This window comes from Liolophura sinensis, chromosome 9 (genome assembly GCF_032854445.1).
Source record: "Liolophura sinensis isolate JHLJ2023 chromosome 9, CUHK_Ljap_v2, whole genome shotgun sequence".
NCBI classification, from domain to species: domain Eukaryota; kingdom Metazoa; phylum Mollusca; class Polyplacophora; order Chitonida; family Chitonidae; genus Liolophura; species Liolophura sinensis.
The window spans coordinates 27444193-27468547 of NC_088303.1; the positions used below are offsets into that span (position 1 = coordinate 27444193).

Here is a 24355-nt window from a genome sequence, read left to right on the forward strand (position 1 = left end):
AACTCTACAACTCGATGACGGAAGTATTATCCTTATCTTGGCAGCAGCGTATGTGATCTTCATCTGAAATGCTTAAAACCATTTTACCATCGAAGTTAATTTATTTCCTTACATTTAAGTACTACAGAATCAAGCTGCTTTGAGCATTCAAATAACTCTGCTCGTTTCACAGATGATGCGGACATCCAAACCGGACAGTCACGAGAAGACTGATCCATTACGAAGTTTCAGTTACTGATCTGCATATATAACATGTCTTCTGGTCTGCATGGGACATACGCCTCGAGTCTTGCATAGGCCCTCTATTTTAGCGTCTGTCTGAAATACATACATCGCAAAATCAAAAATAGACATTGCCTTCAGCTTTTTGTTCTGCTTTTTCCTGTAATTTTTTGCTTGGCCCATATAGTAAGGGCTGATTTTATAAAGTCACTTAGGTCAAAATTTGAAATAAGATTTTAGAGCCTATTCTATTGGGCCCTGTAGAGATTAAAATTTAGACTATTTCATCAATGTTATCTTACCATAAGTGTCAAAATTTCAACTTCCGGTACCAAAAACTACGCATTGTGATGAGGTTTTACATTTTGACTTAAATTAAAAATAGCTTTGTGGAATCGGTCTTTAGATGCATGCGCGAAACTGTCTTAGACTTAGTCATTCTTGCTCTTATCATACTTTTCCAATTAGCTAATTTTCAATTATAAACCATGGTAGGAAAATTTTCCCTTCAAGCCTCATCCTAGGTTAATGGATAAGTTTGTGTATTTTAACAACTCTGTTGTACTTACGACCTTCCATTGCTTCAGTCAGGGATCCTTCTACAATGACGCACGATTCAACACACAAATCTCTTAGTCCACCATCTTCAAATCTCTTACCTTTGATGGAGAGAAGATTGCAGATTGTGTGGAAGATACCCATCCTGAGAATAATATTCTGGAATTTATCTTGTTTCCACAATATCTCAGTGCCTTGGCATAGAGAATCTGGTCAAACACACAGACAAGGTTTTCGAGCAGCAAAGATTTCATGACCACGGGTGTTTGTTCAAAAACTTCATTCACAGTTGACATTTCTGTTCCATGAGTACTTATAGTGAGCAAGTAGCTTATAGTGCCCTGGATGACTGTGATGTCTCCAGTCCAACTACTGATTGTCTGGTTATCAGGGTCTGACATTCTAGCCAAGAGCTATATGTGGTTCTTGATATTTGCATCCTGAACCTTAATGCAAGTGTCAGCATCTGCTGATGGCCCAACTCGTTTTCCAACATTGTAACTTGGGAGCATTACATGGCTATGATTATTGCTTCTTTTCTTGGATTTATTAACTGTGGCACTGGGCCTATAATTTTAGACTGGACAACTATGTCATTCACTCTGTGAGAAGTACCTTTCCCACTTAGTGTCTCTATCAGTCGGTGAGTATTATCCCGGGCAAGTGTTGTGAACACACCTGGATTAATGTTTCCTGACAGCGGAATGTAATCCTTAGACAGTTCGAGTTTCTAGACACGAAGTGCAGCGTCAAACTCCTCAGTTTGCGTGTAAGATACACCGTGACCGAGACGATTCACAGTTCGTGTCAGTTCGGTGTTTACTGTCAAAGATTTTTCAGCGAATGGAAGAAGCTAGGATGTGCTTGGGTGGCTTTGTCTTTCCACGTTTGACCGTTTATACCAGATCTCTGCCAAAAGAAACGGCAAGACGTTTAACTGTCAGAGGGACTTCCGCCTAACTTGGGGCTAGGGGCCGTAAAGCTGTTATTTGACATGGAACTCATTCACGGACTACGAATTTGAACTTTGATATGGAATTCATGCCTGGAATATTCATTGTCTGCCCGGCATCATTAAAAACTGATGACCGCTTCTCTCTTGTGTGTTACGGTCTTTATCTCTTATTTGTATAATTTCTTACATACCTTTGTCTTCGGGAGTTAGTGTTAAACGTTGTTGTGGAAATGGATCTTGCGATTGTGGACTTGGAACGCCCTTTACGGACTACGAATGGTATAGGAATGTCGGACTTGACGCTTATATATATTTACATTCGCCTGTTAGAAGAGAATACACGAACGTAATGACAGACTGGGGAATGAAACTCAGCTCTGTGTTAGGAGGCCATATGATACTATAACCTTTGATGTTTCTTTGATGATCCTTCTAAGTTGATGCCTCAGTTGCATAGCTGCTTCGATTATGACATCTTGGTAGGTTGCAACCCCTTGCTTTCTGTAGATCTTTCTGTACACTATGAAATTGTTCAGCAAGATCATCGGTTGACAGGCTGTCTGGATAGAGGAGAAGCTTTCGCTTCTCATCCGAAACAAAGTGGAGTGTTTCACCCAACTCATTCTCGACGAACATGTTTTGCACTTTCGGATTTGGAAGTTCATTTCTTTTACAGAAGAAGAGTTCTTCATAAGCTTGTCTTTCGGCGCATTCTGACTCTCCTTCAGCCTGGTCCTCTTCCTTGCCCACACTAGATCTGCTGGAAGACCCTTTTTGTGTACAATCTGCAGCATGACTTGTGGTAATGTCCATCTGCAGCAAACAGGTCTCTGCTGACTAAGGCAAGAATACTTTGTCTTTGGGTGACTTCTCTTCGTATGCCTGCATGTGCACGGAGAGGCACAAACTAGATGAGAGGATCTTTTTTTTTTTTTTTTTCGTCGTTTCTGGTATTTGCTAGACTTACTACAGAAAATACATGCTTTATCGTACACTCTGAAAGTACAAGGTGCCTCTAGAAGACTTTCTACCATATCTTGAGGGTCGTCCCCTGCACCCTTGAAAAGCATGAAGTCAACAGACTTTCTCAATTCTGAAAGTGCTACGCCATATCCGATGATATTGTATATCTGGAATTTGTCCATCTTCCATGCCTTTGACTATGTCTAAAGACTATGTCTGATTTCTGCCGCCCGTCGTAATATGTGCCACGAATAAAGATCTTAAAGCGACATCAAGGAGTCTGAATTGTTATCTGAACAATGAATAATGCAGTTTATGCATGACCGCTTTGATGGCAGAGTATCTTCATCAACAATAGCAATCACTAGAGCTTATATTAATTTCAAAGTAGATACATGCAATGTCCACAAATTATTTTGGTGATGTGATTGTGAGCAAAAATATCTCATCAAGAGTTTTTAGTCAGTATAGTTCTAAACCATCTTGGTCACAGGTTTATTTTCCGAAGGTAAACTATTTTAATTTACATGTACCGCTAACTTATTACCTTAAATGTGGAGGTAAATGATACAATTATGTGGCTATGTATCTAGACAACCTGCATCGACAGAGCTGAAAGCCTTGTAAATCTTACCTGTAAATGTACCAGTCAAATGAATTATCTTCAATAGCTCACCTTAAATGTAGATGCAATGTAGATGGCTAGGTTTGCTAAGCTTCAATAACCATTCAGAGTAGCCTTACTAGCCTTCATCGCATAGCATTCACTGGAAATGTAAGATATATTGGTATTTCTCCTCTTTTCACTAATTTACGCAACTCGTAAAAGAGTGATTATTCTTTTTTCTCACACTCTATGCTTAAGCTACCATTACAGAAAGGCTATCATGGACTAATTTCACAAACCTTCGTAAATCGTATTTCTCATAATTATTGTCTGGGTTATAATGCCATAAGGTGACGACATTTACGAGAAAATTGATTCACAAAGCTTTGTGAAAGTGGCCCCATATCTTAATTTACTTCTGTTAAGCCTAGGCCTATAAACATTGTTAGTGCCGGTACCAGTTAGGTTTGGCCACATCAGGTGGTAGCAATATGTGATCTGACCCATGGACTAAGGTGGTTTATAAGGAAATGGAAACGTTCATAAACACTGGATTTTTTTTTCTTCGTACTCAGACGCAAAACGAAAGCGCTAAATTGGATTTGAGAGTGAAGTCAGCATTGTTTAAAAAACCCGGAAGACTTATGAATATTCATGACAAAGTCACATGTGACCAGTATTATTGGTCGGCTGTTGTGTGACCCAGTACGGAGGCTAATCGTGTTAAGCAGTGTTATCTCGTCTCGGGTGGACGCCTTATTCTGCTTCACGGGCTGAGCGTTTTGAGTACCGCATTTTATTTTCACTGCTGTTGTTGTTGTTCAGTCTAATTGTTACGCCTTTGAATTTTATCATATGAAATGGCGTCTGTGAAGATAGCGATCATCGGTGGATCTGGGCTGGACAACCCAGAAATCCTGGAGGATAGATCTGAAAAATATGTGGAAACACCATTTGGGAAGCCGTCGGATGCTCTGATTCTAGGCACCATAAGCAGTGTGCCCTGCGTGTTGCTGGCTCGTCACGGTCGGAAGCACAGCATAATGCCAAGTAATGTGAACTACCGAGCTAACATCTGGGCCCTGAAAGAAGAAAACTGCACGCATCTGTTGGTGACAACAGCGTGCGGGTCTCTCCAAGAAAACATGAAACCAGGAGAATTTGTTCTGATTGATGACTTTATTGACAGAACCACCAAACGCCACCAAACCTTCTACGACGGTTCGGAGAAAGCGCCTCCTGGTGTTTGCCACATCCCCATGGATTCGCCATTCTGCTCCAAAACCAGGGAGATTATAGCGGGCATTCTGAAAGAGTTGGGATACTCATTCCATCCGTCCGGAACCATGGTGACGATAGAAGGTCCAAGGTTTTCGTCTCGGGCGGAGGGCAAGTTGTTTCGTTCTTGGGGTGCTGATGTCATCAATATGACGACTGTGCCAGAAGTTGTTTTGGCGAAGGAGGCTGGTCTCTGCTATGCAGCCATGGGTTTGATAACTGATTACGACAGCTGGAGCGATGAACACGATTCGGAACATGTCAGTGTAGAAATGGCACTTACAACCATGAGTAAAAATGCATCATTGGTTATAAAGGCCCTTGTAAAAACGGTCAGTGCAGTTGCAGCTACTGATTGGTCGGGAATGTTGAAAGAAAATGAGAATGTAAGCAAAATGTCAGTAATGCTGTAGTTTATGGTAGAGCAGAGGTGATATTAAGCATTACAGATTCTTAACGCTGCATCGTCAAAAGTCAGAATGAACGCTTATGACACTTCCAGCCAATCCCAAATTGAAAGTTGGAAGCCTGTACCTGTGCATAAAGATACAGAATTTTATGTGACACGCTTTTATATATATATCTTTTACAGTAATTTTGTACGAATGAAAAGTGTGAATTGTCATTTGATTTCAGCTGAATACCTTAATAGATCATGTTTTTTTTTTCGTTGTCTCATATCCCTCCCATGTTTAAAGTGCTGAAAACAGGGTGTCCAAATAGTGCCAGTTTATTTATTTTAGCCATTCAAGTGGCTAACCCTATGAGTCAAGGCAACTTTGTTGTTTGTGTGAACATGTAATTTCCTGCATGTAGAAAAAACTTACTGCAGAAAAATAGAAGTTTCGAGTGGTTTTTGATTTTATATACTTTTAAATTTATTTAGAAAAATTTTTCTTCGTATTTTTTGGCTCAAATGTATACATGAAATGGCTTGAATAAGTCAAAATTGCATTGAGACCGTGAACACTATAATCACTGGGCCGAGACATCACGGCTGGGTGACGATCAGAATACACATGCATATGTGGTGACGGGACAAACACATTAATGGTTAAGTGGATCCTCTTCTGATCCTAACATGCAGAACTCTCCTCACACCATAATGCTGGCCACTGTTGCATAAGTGAAATGTTTTTGAGTAGGCCTACGATATAAATCTCCAATCAAATGAAAATAAATAAATAAATAAATAAATCATCACTGAGTTGTGTCACTATTGAGCACCGATGTGTAATGGAGGGAAGAAATGTAGCCTACTCTAAATGGCCTAAAATTTCACCTACAAAAGTGCATTTTTAGAGGCAGTAAAATGTCACAAAACATTTTTGGTGCTGAAACTTACAATTTTACAGTAGAATATCATCCCATATCAAACCTGAAAACACCTTTCTCAAACCAATAGAACTCTGAGAATCAGGAAAAATGGGCAAGTTAGTCATGAAGGAAATTTCTGGTCATTTAGGTTTAGTGTATATACTTATAGTGCTGCGGGTAACTTTGACAGAGCCTGAAATGTTGACATTGGACTTGGTCAAACTTGTGATTGCACAAAATGGCTGCTACGCAAAAGTTCTTGGAATGCATTTTTGCAAGTTTTGGATGATATTACTGTAATATTTTTGCATGTACGGTATACATCGTGAAATGTAGAATTCTTTACATTGATCACATTGATTTTGTCATATTGTATTAAGACCTTGAACATGTATATATCTGTCCATTTAAATCATTAAATGGCCAGGGGTTCATTGGGAATTATGTTGTTTTACTTCCAGTGTTCTGTGCATATTTTGATCAACAAGAGAAATATCCTAGTACACCACCAGGCATCAGGTGTTAGATGTGAAAAAAAGTTTAAGACTGGTGTGCAGATAGGGCCAAACCATTTGTCTCAACCTTGAAAAAGGTGATGTCAAGTTTGTCAGATTCCATGGTCAAGTTTTAAATGACCTTTAATTGATGTAAAAACTAAACACAAAACATGCCTTCTCACCACTATGCCTTAAAAAGTATAGATATCATGTTATAGGTCTTTTAAGTGTAAAGATTTGAGACAAGTACAAACCCTACTGTTTAACCAACATGTATTAGAATCTTGTATTTGCCATAGTCTATATATTTATTTATTTGACTAGTGTTTTACGACATACTCAATGGTGAATATTTAACTTGTACAACTGCAGTCAGCATTATCGTGGGAGGAAACCCACAACCATCTGCAGGTTGCTGACAGACCGTCCCATGTTCTTCCGGAGAGGAAGCCATCATGAGCTGGACTTGGACTCGGAAAGACTGCATTGCTGAGACACTCCTGGGTCATTGCGCCATGCTGGCATGCTAACCCTGTCAGCCCCCTTGCCATAATCATGTTGGAATGATCCAGCTTATGTCATACCGTGAGCTTCGGCGTCCAATAGCAGAAAGCAGTGTTAAACAAAATGTTAGGTGTGGTATTTAAAAATTACTGAAGGTATGGAGTGACTGAGTCCTTAGGGTTTAACGTCGTACTTAACAATTTTTCAGTAATAAGATGACAGAGTCCTTAGAGTGCATGTAAATTGTCTCCTAGTTGCTGGACGGTTTTCCGTTGCCTGTTTATCTAGTGCTGCTTCACTGAGACGACTTATCAAAGGCAAGTAAGCCGCACCACCCGAGCCATTAGACTGATACGGTTCAACCAGTCGTTACACTATCCCCATGCTGAACGCCAATGGAGGAAGCTACAACTTCCTCTTTTAAAGTCTTAGGTGTGACCCGACCCAGGATTGACCTTGGATCTAATGCCTCACAACCCAAGGCTCTATGAACTGAACCATCGGGGCCAGTCCTGCAGGTACTGAGGCCAGAGTTTGCATACATGTAGAGCACAATAGTACAAGGGGGATATTCCATTGTTGGTGTGTACAAATTAAATACTGTAAATTACTGAATTCCTGACTTAGTGTATTGTGTATTAATATCAATGTTAAACTAAGTGTTAGGGTGGTATCTCAAAAAGTGCTGCATTTATTGTGCCCAGGGCTTGCACACATACATAGCACAATAACATGAGGGGGGCATTCCATCCTTGATACAGTGTGTGCATATTAAATACCATAAATTACCAAATTCTTTACTTTGTGTATTAGAATCAAAATTAAACAAACTGTTGGGAATGGCATCTCAAAAAGTACATCATGTATTGAACTGAAGTTTTACAAGCGTATAAAAAACTAAGATGTTATGTGTATGGTCCATCGCTGATGCTCTGTGTTACCATAAATTCCCAAATTCACGATTTCCGGACTTTATCTATTGAGCTAAAGTTTTGCATTCATGTGCTTCCTACCGACGAGCTATTCGGTAGCATTGCTATCATTTCTACTATCACTTATGTAATGGCAGTCTGGTTACAAGGATGGTTGTCCAAGTGCTCAGCGTGCTACATGTAGTGCAGCACAATGACTCCACAGCCTTTCTCCAATGCAGTTTCTGTGGGGTTAAGTCCATCTTATACTGGTTTAGGAGAGTCTGGCAACAACTCGTGGATGGTCGTGCGTTTCCTACCACCATAATGTTGGCCACTGTCGTGTAAGGGAAATATTCTGGAATAAGGCGTACACCAATCAAAAAAAATAAACACAAGGCTGGAGGAAAGTGATGCATCCCTAGAAAACCACTGCCCTTCCACATGTACAAGTGTACCTATCACAAATCCTCTCCCCTTACACAGCAGTCTAACCAGCAGGATTTGCGTGAAGGGTACATACCTGTGCCTATCACAAACCCTCACACCTTACACAGCAGTCTAACCAGCAGGATTTGAATGAAGGGTACTTACCTGTGCCTATCATAAACGCTCTCACCTTACACAGCAGTCAAACCAGCAGGATTTGGATGAAGGGTACTTACCTGTGCCTATCATAAACCCTCTCACCTTACACAGCAGTCTAACCAGCAGGATTTGGATGAAGGGTACATACCCCTGTGCCTATCACAAACGCTCTCACCTTACACAACAGTCTAACCAGCAGGATTTGGAAGAAGGGTACTTACCTGTGCCTATCATAAACCCTCTCACCTTACACAGCAGTCTAACCAGCAGGATTTGGATGAAGGGTACATACCCCTGTGCCTATCACAAACACTCTCACCTTACACAGCAGTCTAACCAGCAGGATTTGGATGAAGGGTACATACCTGTGCCTATCACAAATCTTCTCACCTTACACAGCAGTCTAACCAGCAGGATTTGAATGAAGGGTACTTACCTGTGCCTATCACAAACCCTCTCACCTTACACAGCAGTCTAACCAGCAGGATTTGGATGAAGGGTACGTACCTGTGCCTATCATAAACCCTCTCACCTTGCACAGCAGTCTAACCAGCAGGATTTGGATGAAGGGTACTTACCTGTGCCTATCATAAACCCTCTCACCTTGCACAGCAGTCTAACCAGCAGGATTTGGATGAAGGGTATATACCTGTACCTATCATAAACCCTCTCACCTCACACAGCAGTCTAACCAGCAGGATTTGGATGAAGGGTACATACCTGTACCTATCATAAACCCTCTCACCTTTAATAGCAGTTTACCCAACAGGAACTGCATCAGTCCCATGAATGTATTGTCTGAGGAACCAACTGACACTTTAGGCAAATGAGCCAGCAACGTCAACTCAAAACATTTTACTCAAGAACTTGTCAAATCTGTATTATGATTATCACTTTTATTGTATACACTCAAAATCAATAATACATTTGTCACTTTACAGAGTTTTAATATTTGATGCTATACATACATGTGCCAGATTTAAATAATCTGGATCCATACTGGGTTAAAAAAAGTGAAAACATTTTTTTCTTTCATATTTGCATCAGAATAAATAAATCACACTATTTTGATGGCGTTGACAGCTGGGGCAAGAGCACTGATGTATAGATAGTTACCATCGTGATTTACTGGGGTGCTACCAATGGCTGACATCATCAGGGTAACTGGAGAGCGTAATCATTGGCCAAAACCATCACCATGGTAACAGCAGATTGCAATCATCGACTGATACCATCACTTCTACTGGACAAATCAAACAAGTCATAATATTCAATATTTACCAATATCCAATCAATATCATACAAATAGCGCCTTATATACCACTAATAGATACAATTCTCAGACCAATTCTGTCACGGTTATAGTAGATGTAAAAACTACCTAAAATCGCATGATAAGTTTGTGAACTCCATTTTACGTGTAAGGCTAATAGATATACATGTAATATGAACCTATCCCCTTCCATTCATAGCATAAAATGAAATCCCCTTATTTTTGTTCTCATTAAGCACTGATTCAATAATAAATGGATAACGAAGAGTTCATAATGCAGAGTCTCTGAAGATTTCTTACTTCAGATCAGAGTACAAACGTTAGATTAAACATGGTTTACCTGATTTAAACATGACTGAGTTTCCCACAAATCTGCACTGTACATGGATTTAGAAATAACAGAAGAATATCTAGAGCTCTTATTACCTTATTTGGCAGTTGGAAGAAATAGGCTATGAATTAATCAAGAACATTTGTCACTTTCTATAGTATATTGTTAATACATGTACCTATGCCTTTGATAACCAATAGCTTAACATCGGAAAACGAAGTGCTAGGGTAGAAACCTGTAAAGTTGGAATAAAGATATTACATATTTATTTGTGTATGGTCAGTGTCCTGTGCATAGGATTTCAATGTAAGGGAGACAACTCTTGATTGCTTTTAAGATAGTATTGCATGCTTTGGGCTTGTTGTAATCAGAACTGCTGGTATGCGTTACCAGGATGGGATTGTGCACACCCACTAAATGCATGTTTCTAAATTGGAAAAGTCCTGATAAAGGATTGTAGTCACTTTGTCTTTATCTGATACAAACTGATGGATGATTGAAGTCTGCCCTCTTTTATGGTACAAGAGCTGAATATTTCAATGAATGATCCTGGGTTACGGTGTATGGTCACACCATAATAATACACATAAGTTCATGGTACACAAGTACAGCAAATCAAAGTTTATACCTGCTACAAAAATAAAACGTGCAAGTTGGTTTGGTCTGACAAAAAAAGATATGTGAAGATACAAGGCAATAGTTTTCTACAACAACGAACACAAAATCATTTCACGATTTAATATTTGAATAAACAATTGACTGACAATGGAAAATAAGATCAAGAACTAAAATGCAAATGCTTGTAAATAACTTAGGATACCGATATACTTTGTGGACAAAACAACCGGGGAGCAGGGAGAAAAATGTTCGCTGATCAAATTGTCTGAGAATTTCTGGACTTGTAACAACCGTGTAACGTGTTTTTGCCAGCAGTAATTCTCTTTTCTGAGTTTGTACTTTTCAGCTATTGGACCTGACATCAGCACACCACCTGTCCTTGATATTACTTCTGTGTATATTCTTCAACCACAATATTACCACAATAATTTCTCAACCTTTAATAAATGTTTAATCTTCCTTTTAATAGCGATCTAATTTTTTGTTCTTTTTCTCAAGAGCTGGCGATCTTGTGTTCACAAGGAGACAAATAATTGCTTCTTGCTGGCTAAGGGCCGAGGTAAGCGACGAAAGAGGACTGGTATAAATCATACCATACTGCTATTGGTCACAATCACTGACATGAAAACAAAACTCCTTAACAGCTATTGGCCAGCCGCACGCCTCCACAGGTCAATAATACCCCGTCATAGTCCACTTTCTGCCTGGCGGACCTATGACAGCCCTGATTCAATGATTTAAGACAGTCCTGTGGCTAGAGCCAGCAATCCGTTAGTGAAGGTAAGTGTTTACACTGGCAAATGCACAAGACCCAATTCCTGCTCTTGACATCAACTTCATGCACTCGGCGGCCTGAGCAATGGCAATTTCTAAAGGAGGTTGCTTTGGTAACCCGTATGACTCTGAAAATATAAAACCAAAAGACATGCAACATAATTGGAAATTGCAACAAACTTGTGTTATTACATTACAGAATCCAACATTTAAAACATACCCATGAAAATACATTAAAACGATGTGCACAACTCAGTTTCTGAGTATCATGAATGTAATGTTATTTCTAAAGCTAAGTTATATTCTTGACAATGGTGAAAGTCAGATGCTAAATTTTAGTTTAGGATCAGCCAGATTGTTCGCACTAAGATTGGTGAAAGGTTAAAATATTTTTGTGGTCCAGTATACTTCATGAAGTTTCATGATCAACCTAAACTGCTTGGAGAACAAACTGTGGCAGAATTTAAAAGTCACTATACATGACGAAGTTGTCGAAAGGTGTTCTGAAAATGTTAATAAAATTTTATATCACTTATCAAAAGAATAAAAAGCAAGTGATCATCATTACCTAGCCACTCATTTGGTGATGCCATTTTACCCAGTTAGCTATCAAGCATCACATCAAATGACTTTAGAGGCATATTCCTGAACTATCAGTACTTCGTCTCATGCATCTGTGTAAACATCATGGAATGTATCGAATATTTATGTAGCAAAGCATTATTTGGAACAGATTCTCTTCTGCTGTTGCTTGATAATCCTGGCTTCACTAAGGAAACATTTCGCATCGAAACCTTCTCATACTCAAGCAACAGATGCCTCTGGGACAGTTTTGTTGTCAGCTAGCCCTGACAAACTACTGCAAGCTGCTGACCAAGATGTAGGCATTGTGACATGGGAAGCCAATCTCATTTTGACATAAATGCTGTCCAGTTCGGATAAACTGCTTCAGTGTTACACTTTAAATAACTTCAGCATCCAATTTATTGCACTGATGTCTGACTATCCACCATAAAACACCTACTAACAATCAAGAGCTAAAATGTCCCAGTCAAAAATATCATGTGACATTTTCAAGGCAAGTGAATGGGCCAGATCTTTAAAGAGAACATAATGTCAGCCACTAGAGCTTAATTAATTAATAAAGTATTTTTGCAGAAATGTTTTAAAAATATTTTTAAAATTGTACATCGCTTATCAACAAAATAAACAGCAAACAATTGTCAATACCTAACTGCTCATTCGGTGACACCATTTTGCCATGTTATAGCTGCTTGGAGAGACATCATAAAACCTAGGAGCACTCTCATACCGTCGGTATTAAACAATATGACAATAAGAAATACAAACAAAAACGCCTAATACCCAACCAAAGAGTATCAGCTCTGTTCCGTGTTCAAAGGGCTGATGTTTCTTTCAGCTTGACGCTCGGTCAGGGCAATGTCACAAGCGTTGAGTTTTAGTGGTCCTACTCATAGTCGTCCTGCAATGGGTGTAAGTATTTGTCCTAGCTTGCTGAACTGACTCCAGGGAATTTACCAAACATAGCAGAACCTTCTAATTCATAACAAACTCTTTCATTCAGATACTGGGAAGATATTTTTGTAACAAATGGAAAGGAAAAATAATGCAAAGTCACAGTATTTTTCTTCAAGCAATGACTCTCGTGCGGCTGTTTTCTTGCCAGCTCGCCCTGACTTGTTACCACAGCATTTTGCCCAACATGTACGCACTGTGACAGGGGCAGTCGTTCTTAGTTCCCTGCTCATGAATGTGTGGTCCAAAAAGCATCAGTTTAACACTTCAACTAACAGCAAAATCCAATTTATTGTATCAATATCTGTCTATCCGCTATAAAGAAACCAAACTGGCAATCAAGAGCTACTAGGTTTCTGGACATAACAGCCCATTATCACATGACGCTTTCAGAGCTAGTGATTGGCTAAGTTCATAAGGGATTCTACAAAATGGCTAGTCAGATTGAACTGTTGGCCAGTGCCATATCCCCAAAACTGAACTTCATCTTCTCAGCTTTCTGAACTTTGTACAATTTTTGACATATTTTTCTGGGATAACTGCATCCTATATCCTTTTTTTCTATGCATATATAGTGGCAGACTTTATGTTCACTTTAAGGGTTTCTAAAACATGGCAACTCAATAAATTGCCAGTCAACGTCCAATACCATCATCGCAGCTTTCAAAGCTTCATGAATTTCTTTAATATTTTTTTTGGCTGTACCTTTTCTGTAGTGTGGCTGACTTCATTTTTTTTCTATTCATATACAATGGCAGACTTTGTGTTCACTGTATATGCATACTTTGTGGGAACATTCATGAACTAGAAAACATTGCCACTGATTGTTGAATGCATTTTTAGCTAGCACAAGCAGCTCTGGAACTCGTTAAGTGTGCGAGTCAAATTTCTGACATCCTAGCATTCACACACTTTTGGCGGATGTTTCAGCTATTGGGAATTTGCGCTCTTTACCTCAACAGATACAATGTGACAAAGCTTAAAAGCTATCTAAAATACCTTTCACCGGCTGACAAGTTTTGCCACACCGCCAAATACTTGACACATCACTCTCCTATTTTTTTGTTTTATTTATTTGATTGTTTCACGCTGTACACAGGAATATTTCACTTATACAACAGTGGCCAGCATTATGGTGGGAGGAAACCAGGCAGAGCCCTGGGGATACTCTCAACCATCTTCAAGCTGCTGGCAGACCTTACATACAGCCAGACAGCTGCTGGCAGATCTTCTTACAAACAGCCAGAGAGGAAGCCAGCATGAGCTGAACTTGAACTCATAGCGACCGCATTTGTGAAAGGCTCCTGGGTCATTGCGCCCTGCTTGCATGTTAATAACAACCGGAGAGGAAGCCAGAATGAGCTGGACTGCATGAGGTGTCTGCACCTGTGAGAGGCTTCTGGTTCATTGCACCATGCTGGCAAGTTAACCACATCACCCATGGAGGTCCCCACAACTGTGCTGACAACCTACCTAAAATGGCACTATTTAAGGCAGCACAGACTGGTTCTCGTTGGACTGGCTCCAGCTGAAAGCCTACTGGGCTGCTCCATGGGTCTGCATAAGCTAACAGGCTGAATGCATCCTGAAACAGAATCAACCGTGTATCACAACAGCATACTGCCTTACACTTAACATGGTAGCCTGAAACTAGCATATGCATGCAGGGATTTAAATTCTGTCACAAATTCTGTTCACTACACTTACAAATTCAAATACAATATACTGTACAATTATATATAATAGAGTTAAACAATGTATTTTACATTCTGGTCATATCTTGGCCACTATGATGTTTTAGAATAATGTCGCCTTTACTATGTGATCAGAAGCATTTACCTGGAGAGTTCGTTTATTGGACTCATTTTTGCCATATTCTCTTCTCAACTTAAGACTCATGGACTGAAGCTCTCGCCCAAAATGTAACATTTTTTCTATAGCTGCTGGACTCCCTCCACATAATGATCTCTTTTGTGATGGGGAGTCTATTTCTGCAACATAAAACCAAACACGATACAAACCGCTGATGTGACAGATTCGTGTATATAAAAATAACCGAGGCATTTAACATGTGGCAAATGTTGCATTCTTTACTACAATTATCATAAAAGATAACATAACAAGACTAGAGAAGGCCAGCTTAAGCACATCTCATTTTCTGGCCTTTCCTTCTCTGTGAAGCCTACGTTGACTACATTTATTTTTTCATTTGACAAACTTTTCCCCACATGACATACAGACATTCACACGAAACTGGTGGACAACAACTTCGATAAGTGATCTTCCACAAGTGTGTAAATGAAAGATCTGCTTCAATCTTGCAGAATATTCCTAACATGAAAAAAGGCTTTTACCTCTCACTAACACAACATAATAATACAATAAAAAAAATGAATATTGGCAATGTGATGACACACGCTAGCTTGTCGGAAGAAGAAAATTGCTGTCTCTGTTGGTTGGTCTTCTTATTGACATAGGCTATTCACTTAGCAAAGGTTCCTAGATGCACTACTAAGTGACAGTTATGAAAATATGCTTGTTGTTAGATTCATTCAGATGTGTCCTTCTTTTTAGTCTTCGCCATCTTCTCCCATTCTAACTAAAGATCTCTGCATATATGTATTCATAGTTATGTTTTGGTTCCTAGTTTTTATTCATATATTATCAATGGAATTGAAATTCAGGTGAAACAAGATAGTCATCTGAAGATTACAACCTACGTAATGCAGATCCTTTGCAAGATTATATTAAAAAATATTTTCCTCCAGGAAGAATTATTCCTGTCCAGCTGTTTGAAAACAGTACTGCAGTGGATTGTTAAAATAAGGGTTTTGGAACCTCCAGATATGGCAGTCATGGCAGAGATAAGAGTGAATGAAATACATGTCCCTCTTCCAGACTCAGACATCAGAATATTAGCTACACATGTCAGAATCCAAAAGAACACCACAAAAACACAAATTATTTTGTCAAAAATGGACAAGATAGCCCAAAGAACTGGATCTGCAACTTCGTACCAAGTTTCAATTCAATACAATAGACAGTTCTGCAAAAAAAAGTCCACAAAACTGTCCAAATCAAAAGGACAAAAACCTTGAAAAAAAGAACAAAATAGCCATAATTTTGTCAATAATGACCAAAACTCAAACTTGCTTTGTAACTTATCATTTCAACTCATAAAAATAGCACTTCTTCAAATAATGTGTTAAATTAAAAATCTATTTCATCATACAAAGGGGAATAACCCTGAATATTTGAAGACAATGTGTCCCAACAAAAATAAAGCTTCTACTTAAAGGACAAGAAAGCTAAAATGTGAAGTAAGGCTCATCATACAGAAAACTGAAAACTATGCATAAAAATTTATTTTTTCAGATTTTTTTAAGTGTGTTGAAAGGCATTCAAATATTTGAATAGTAAGGTGGGCTTTATGAGCCATACTGAAAGTATCTAGGAACTTCGACGGCACATCACCTTTTTTTCTTGATTTTCACCAGAAGGAAGAAATTTTTGGTAATCGTTTATCAGTAATCCTTTACTCACGAGTAAAATAGAGTTATTCCAACATTCAGTCTTGTGAACAGAGTTGAAAAAACTTCCTGTGACGTCAGAGTTCCTAAACTGTGATAGTATGGTCCATAAATTCTACCTTAGAATTCAAATGTTTGAATGCCTTTAACTCTCTTCGCAAAAACCGAAAAAAAATAAATGAAAGTATATTTATGCACAGTTTTAAGTGGTATATTCAGTGATACCTACTTCGATTTTTAGACGTCTTTTCCTTTAAGTACATGGTAGAGATAAATGGTATGATATTTTACAACTCGAAGTGAAGCTGTTCTTTATACATCATAGTATTTTGAAATGTTTATAAACAGTCAAACGAACAAATGCAAGCAGAGATTGGTGAACAACGCCATGCCATAGGATGACCTGTACAATGGTATTTAATAACCTGATAGATGTTAGCACTGTACACTGAATAAAACTGGATACATTTGTCATCCCACTCTTTCAGGTCTCCCATTCCCTAAATTTTGGTCGCATAAAAGTTGTAACATGGCATTCTAGCCAGTACAGCTTAAAGTAAAAAAACCTGAAGTAAGATTCATCAAGCCGACAACTGAAAACTCTGCATAAAAATACATTATTTGGCTTTACAGGGCTTTTGTACTTGTAGGCACATGCGCAAACCAATGGCACTTAGCTCACCCATATCTTCTGCCTCAAACTCTTTGCTGGCGCCATTTAAGCACTCTCCATTTGATGTCCCATTACTCACAGCCCGGTCTTCAGGTAAAAGTCCATCTCTCATTTCAATATCATCAGGATCAACAATGAGTGCAGAGTTACTAATGCCATTCATGGCTGAATTTGCGGCGTTCATTTGTTCCTCTGAAATGGTCTGTAAGTCTGCCTGAGCTTGAGATCCCCCCAGACCAACATTGTGGCCTTGACCTGGGCTCTGTGAACTATGACCTTTGGTGGGTATGACACGGTTTGGACTGTTGCCACGGGAGCTGCCGGACATGCTGTGCTGTGATTGGTGGAAACTGTGAGAGGAAGATGAGGAGCTAGAGGGTGGGTGTACAGGGCTCATGCTAGGGCTGGAGCGACTACTGCTGCTACCCCCACTGTGGTGAGAGCGGGGGCTCCTCAGGGATGCGCCCCGCACCTCACTGTCTGTGCCGTTCACCATCTCTATAAACTGTCTACATTTGAGCATGAATAACAAGTTAGCATTCCGCTCTAGAAGCCCTGGATATAATTGCTGTGTTGTGTCAATTGCCTCCCCCATTCTCCCTGCTAAAACTAACTTCTGTATTCCTGAAAACAAAAGCAAAAAAAACATGAATTGCTTTCTCAATTCATACCATTCGTTGAAATATAACATTGTCAAGTCTTACCATCTGCATTGTTCCGTAAACTTTAGATGTCAATCTGTTATCGCATTACCAAAAGGGCAACTAGATTTATTTTGCTGACAAGCAATTATATTATTCACATTTCACTTCCAGGATGGCAACGCAAAATACCAGTGGAGGAAATTGCTCACAGACAGAGTGAAACATCCACAACTCTTTCGCAAGTACAAACTTCTTAACATGAAGTTAGAGCCTTGCTAGAGGAAATGCTAAATTGCTTGTGGTCATATGAACTTCCACTTTTAATCACTCTGTGAGCAATAACAAATACTTTTTGCCATATTTCTGAAGCCCGTTGCAAATTAAAGTGAGGAGTTATTAAGTTCAATAGCACAACACTTTGTTTCAGTATTACCATGTGGCAGCACATCCAAATGTATACAGGGCACTTAGAAGTTCATATGGATGTCACATTCTGGTCAATAAATCAAACAAGTAACATAAGGAATTCAGAATATACTAATTTGAATGAGCTAACTTTGTCTGTTTTTGATGGAGGTCAGCTCCTCTTCAAAAGACTGGCCGGTGGATCTCCCAAAAGCCTCGGCAGATGCACAGTAACCATGGTGAACGAGATATGTCGAAACAATTCTGAAACACAATATCACTACTTACAAATGATGACAACATTCATGTAAAAACTTCCAGCTAAATCAGCAGCACAAATCTGCAGAGTTTCACACAAAAAGAACAGCCAGTGACAAAACCAAATCTGCAGAAAAGAACCTTTTAACACACTAGTGTAGTGCCTCTTGATAACAATCCATACCTGTCACATGGCCTAAATGCTATGCCTCTACTCACAATAGCATGCAATGGAAAAACGAATGATTTTTGAAGTCATCATTGTCTATATGTATTCTGCACATACTGTATCCTATTTTTCGAACACTGGACACTGCACTTTATATGTAGTTATTTATGTATTTATTTGATTGGTGTTTTGAACTGTACTCAAGAATATTTCAATTATACAGCGGTGGCCAGCATAATGGTGGGAGGAAACCGCGCAGAAAAACACTGGAAACCCATGACCATCTGCAGGTTGCTGCAAGACCTTCCCGGAGCTAAACACTAATCGGCAACTACATATAGTTAAAGGTGGAGAAAACATAACATTTACATGAAGTTGAGATGAAAAAGTGCGAAAAGTTAGTTCTAAATTTGGTTATTTTTTTTTTGTTTAATTTTTCTGTACAGAGAGAACACATTTGAAAAAATTTGGGTATTTGGGACCACCCCTTTCAACATACTGTTTCTGCGTAATAATGCTATAAATGAAGATGTAACACATGTTCAATAAGATATTTTCACTAGAATTTGGTCTCATCAGATAACAAATGTGTTCAGCCTAGATTTTGATTATATTTATATTTTTATTATATTCAAAAATATTATCATAATCCAGATAAAATGTATGTGTGTGGATATAAACAACAAATTTACATTCAAATAAATTTATCACCACCAAGTTGTGGACCCAAATACCCACCAAACAAAACTATTATTTAGTTCAAACATACTTCTCCCAAAAGACAAAAGATCATAAAAAAAATAGATTTAGACCATATTTACAAATAAGCCTTCATTCTCTTTCCTCTGATTTTGGCACCATTTTTGTGTCTTCTTCTCCTTTATTAACCCCTTTATTCTATTTTCTTTTTAGAAAGCTGCTGTAAAAAGTTGACTGTAGAACCTTTGTAAGGCTGCCTGCCACTCTCCCTTCTTGTCCGTCACTTGGAACCTCTCCACGGTGGTGCGTGTCTTCATCTGCCACTCCTGCAGGGGAAAAGGAACAATGATTTAATTCATGAGATTAATATAGTGTCAAGTACTTAATTCTCGCATGGAACTAATTTTTGTGGATTTCGTAGTTTTACCGCGAAAATTAATTCCAACATAAAAATGTTCTATTACTGTAAATATTATATATAATGGTAGTAGCATTACTGCACTAAGACATTATGAAACAAAGAAATGCAATCGGGTACAGTCATAGCACTTTAATTCGTGAAATAAGCACAAATTTCTTTTCTCAATGACGGACAAAACACACTGGATATTTAACATTTCTACATGTCAAAAAGCAACTGAAAGCTTTGCTTAAGCTTACAATCCAGCTTTAGCAAATCCGGACTGGATCAGCCCTCATCTTTTGCTTATATCCTTTCACTAACCACCTGGTGTGAATGGGTATAATAACTGAAGTCTGATAACTAGTCGTTTGCCCGCTGGAGCCCAACTTGGACAAAACAGGACTGGACAGCACTCTTCAGTTCATCTTTCAAGTCTTTATTGAGTGAGTGCTTGGGGTTTAACGTCGTACTCAACAATTCAAGTCTTTATTGACAGACAGGTCAAGGGCCTATAGTTTGTCCGTGCAACAACCAGAAACAAAGAGAACAATAACATTGTTCCTCTTTGGTTTTGTCAATAATTCACTCCCCTTATGCGCCTTGAAAACAACAAAAATGGCCACAGATTTCGATTTCGGGCGAGCAGTAGGCTTCATGACTTTATGGGTCTGGCGGATGTAAAGAAGCAGCACTTCGTCATCATATCTTAACATGGATTCTTCAGTACTCTGCTGTGATTCGGTATGTGTCACATCCCAGCCCTCAGGAAAGTAAAATGGGGTGGCAACTATCTGACTTGCCGCCCTAGATCAGCTTGGGCAGAAGGAAATCACCTGAAGAGCAGTCATCTGCCGCTTGTCCTCAATGCCGTTCAAGGTGACTTGCTGGGTCCCACGCTTCTCCATCGTCCACTCTCCCCTGGGTACAATGCTGACGACAGTCTGGTCCCAGGTAATGACTAGTTCATCAGGGATATCGTGCTCTCGGACCGCAGATTCCACTCTCTCCACAACGGCCTTCTCCAGACTGTTGAAATCTTCGGGAAGCCGCTTTGTATCTTTTGTACCCTTCCGCTTGGCCTATCCGAATCGATGCACGAAAGACACAAAAAAAAGCACAAGCAAACAGCCATCACAATCCTACGGTTAATGACACCTCCCCTCCGCTGATCAGGAATTTTTCCACCCAACTTCTGACCAACCCATCGTACGTCTCACCTAAGGGAAGGGGTTCATTGGGGAGTGCTGAAACTGCCGTCTGTAGTCTGGACTTCACTCGCTGAAGATACGATTTCTTCATTGCACGCACAGTACTCTCATTGACAGATCTGCCAAGCTTTGTAGAAAATTTGCGAGCCGCGTGTGCTACTCCAATTTGTACAGCAGTTCTTGCAATTTTGGCTCTGGTTTCATTATCAAAAGGTGTTGTATTCCCCTCGTTTTCTCTTCTGAGAATTCATGGCCGTTTGCACAACTTCTGTTATGGCTTCCGTCGTTTCATCTTCCTCTAGAGCCTCGCTGTGTTGTGGGCTAGCCAAGCGTGGTTGGAGGCTTTATAATGGTTATCCATTTCCAAAGAGACATCATGTTATCTGATTGCGATAATCAGGTATGGATGGATTACTCTCATAACAGTGTATTTATACGTTTTAAAACCGCAGGTGTGGAAGTCTTATGACACGTGGTGATAATTCACCAGCCATTGTTTTAATCTCCGATCCAGATTATAAGGATTATCAACACCCATCAGAAACAAAAGAGGATTAAAGCCCTTGCTTGTCAATACTTGTCTGACTGGACTGAGTAATTCTGGCCACATAACAGCTTGGTTGAGTTAGCAGCTCAGACATTTTTAATTTAATGGATTAAATATGCAAAAATTAATTCCCGCAAATCAGTTTTTGAACAAAAACCGTGAAAATAAATTCCAGCAAATAAGTACTTTACAATATTTATATATTTATTTGTTACAGAATGCCAGACTCATTTTTTTTTCCGTGATGCTGGCAATTTTTACGGGAGGAGGATGCCAGAATAGCCCACCAACATTTTGCCAAGCTACAGATAAACTTTCCCACAAGTGGTAATGGATGAATGTTAAGACTGTGCAAACGACCACGTGTCATACACTGTTTATTGTCCACAGCCAGGGATGAACAATGGACACCTATAGTCTTCACAAGTGTTGGTATGGTACTAATAACCAGTATCCCCTGCTTACCTTCATGTAATCCTCTATGTCAAAAATGAACGGGCTTTGTCCGAAGTTTGCCTCCACCACTTCACCAGGGGTCTGCAGACCCACAGTCGGATATAAATTTGTCTGCAATAACAAACACAATGATAAATACCTGGAAGAACAAAACATGCCACAAGTTAAATTACACGTAATCTCATAATTTGAATGCAGGTGTCAAACTTTGAGGAATGCAGAAGAGATATATAAACCATCACTGTTGAAATCTTAGTATTTAAACCAACTCAGTTAAATGCGTTTGCCAACACAACTAAAATCCACTTTAATGTTGGCTGTTACATTCTAAATAAAATGAGCTAGATATGCTAGGCCAACAGAAACAAAATCTATTTGCATATGAAATAATATAATACAAAACTTAATGCGTGGTACGAGCCGCACCAGGACGGACAAAATTTATTTTCATGTCATAATAACATTCAGCCAAAATGTACTTGACTAACACAAATGAAAGCTAGTTTCCTCTTAGCCATAACTACATGTACAAAAATGTCATTCCATCATCCAAGAAAAGTTAAGTAACTATTCATACAAATATTTGATTTCTTAACTTGGTTGGTGTTTTACGCTGTACTCGAGAATATTCGCTTATACGAGCCAGCTATCAATAATATAGGAGGAAACGGGCATAAGAATTTGTGTACTTACCGGTAAGTCTGTGAAAGCAATGCCTGAAAGCAATTTGGAAGAAGAGATTTTAGAGACAATTCATGCCTTTACATCTGAACTCAACATGGCTTCATAAGGCATAATACAAATAAATACACCTCAGATCAGACAATTTAATAGGTGACAATATGGTCAGAAAAAGGCCAGTGCAATACATTCCAATGTTTTAAATATACTGGTTAAAAAAAATGCTGAAAAAAACGAAGTGGAACATTTTCCTGTGCAGTGTTTAATGTTTTTATTATCTGACATATGCCTGATGCTGGTGGGTTTTCTTTTTGTTTGGAGACAAAATCAAATTTGATGAATTATATAATGAACTACAAACCCAGGTTGACACCGTTTTTGGTGTAGAAGCATGTGTTGTCTATGAGATTGACACAGCACCCCACCACGTCCCCTGTGGTGAAGGTAGGCCCATACGCCTGTCCAGTGCCCGAGGAGCAGAATGAGTGGCCATCATCGCCATGGTAACCATAGGTGTGTTTGTCCCAGCCTGAAAAACACAGGGTAATTTATAATTAATGCGCTGTATTTCCCCTGAAATATTCGTTACTAGTATATTTTCCAAGGCAAATTAATGTAAAAATACTATTTTTAGTGCTGCACTTTACACTTTTCTAAATAGGCCATCATGCTACTTTCCAAACAAACCTCAAAATGTTTTTTCAAGATCAATAGAAACAGAAGTATGAAAATTGACAGTAAAGAAGGGCTTTGTAATTAATGTACAGCAACCTCCTGTTATATTTATTTATTTATTTGATTGGCGTTTTACGCCGTACTCAAGAATATTTCACTTATATGACAGCGTCCAGCACTATGGTGGGAAGAAACCCATGACCATCCACAGACCTTCACACGTACGGCCGGAGAGGAAGCCAGCATGAGCTGGACTTGAACTCACAACAACCGCACCTGTTGTATGAACACTGTATGCCGATTTCTCACCTGGCAATCTGTTCATATTGGCTCCCTGAGCTGACAGCCCGATTCCCATGTATCTGTAACAGACAAACAACATTTTGGAATTCAGTTCTCATTGTTTTTGATCCTGACGCTGATTTTCCTTTTCAGAATCTACAAATTCTACAATTCTTCAGCGTTGAAATTATTGTAACATTAATGCTGTCAATGGCAACCAAGCCTTGTCTATTTCATATTGATAATTTTTTTTTTCTGACTGAACAAAAATTCTGGATACAAACCACATTATGCATCCTCAATCTGACAGTTACCCACTTCAAATAAATGCTTCTATTTCAATTTAACACACTACACAAAGATTTTTGATACGCACAATCTGAAATTCATAGTTTCCTTGATGTTTGAAATTTTTAACGGCATAACAGAACTCTTGTATAAGTGAAACTGTTCCTTTGGTGAGTATCAGTAAACAGAGTAGGAAAGAAATTTTTGGGGAAAAAAAAAAGATATACAAGGGACATTACATTTTCTGACATAGACTGCTAGAATTGCTAAAGTTCTCTCCCTTTGCATATGTGGCACAGGCTGCTAGAATTGCTAAAGTTCTCTCCCTTTGCATATGTGTCACAGCTCGTGCTCACCGTTACAGCTTTACCAGATGCAGTCATCGGGTCTAACTACCTCCACGTTATACAGAATCCGGAGTCTTTATGCTATGAATTATTCATGAGGATACTGTACGTACATGAAAAGCTAGTCTTGTCACTACAATAAATGGTAACAAGGACAA

At 39.0% G+C, this 24355-nt stretch overlaps 2 protein-coding genes across 2 annotated transcripts in view; one reads left to right on the forward strand and one right to left on the reverse strand.

The window, feature by feature from the left end:
- The first annotated feature begins 3419 nt into the window (after nucleotides 1–3419).
- Nucleotides 3420–6333, forward strand: LOC135475252 (S-methyl-5'-thioadenosine phosphorylase-like). Its single transcript, XM_064755078.1, has one exon. The coding sequence runs from the start codon at nucleotides 4166–4168 to the stop codon at nucleotides 4994–4996; it is 831 nt and encodes a 276-aa protein (XP_064611148.1). The 5' UTR covers nucleotides 3420–4165; the 3' UTR covers nucleotides 4997–6333.
- A 2964-nt stretch (nucleotides 6334–9297) lies between these two features.
- LOC135474772 (ran-binding protein 9-like) overlaps nucleotides 9298–24355 on the reverse strand; it is a 31119-nt gene continuing 16061 nt past the window's right edge. The window contains exons 3-12 of the mRNA XM_064754364.1: nucleotides 23590–23642; nucleotides 22967–23134; nucleotides 22618–22640; nucleotides 21934–22035; nucleotides 19554–19636; nucleotides 18336–18448; nucleotides 17145–17759; nucleotides 14772–14923; nucleotides 14406–14517; nucleotides 9298–11524 (exon numbers count right to left, since the gene is read on the reverse strand). Of these exons, the coding sequence (XP_064610434.1) occupies nucleotides 11394–11524; nucleotides 14406–14517; nucleotides 14772–14923; nucleotides 17145–17759; nucleotides 18336–18448; nucleotides 19554–19636; nucleotides 21934–22035; nucleotides 22618–22640; nucleotides 22967–23134; nucleotides 23590–23642 (1552 nt within the window). The 3' untranslated portion in view covers nucleotides 9298–11393. The remainder of the gene's footprint in view (nucleotides 11525–14405; nucleotides 14518–14771; nucleotides 14924–17144; nucleotides 17760–18335; nucleotides 18449–19553; nucleotides 19637–21933; nucleotides 22036–22617; nucleotides 22641–22966; nucleotides 23135–23589; nucleotides 23643–24355) is intronic.

What these genes read in the sequence shown, in the direction of transcription:
- LOC135475252 (XM_064755078.1), top strand. Translation starts at nt 4,166, where the DNA reads ATGGCGTCTGTGAAGATAGCGATCATCGGTGGATCTGGGCTGGACAAC.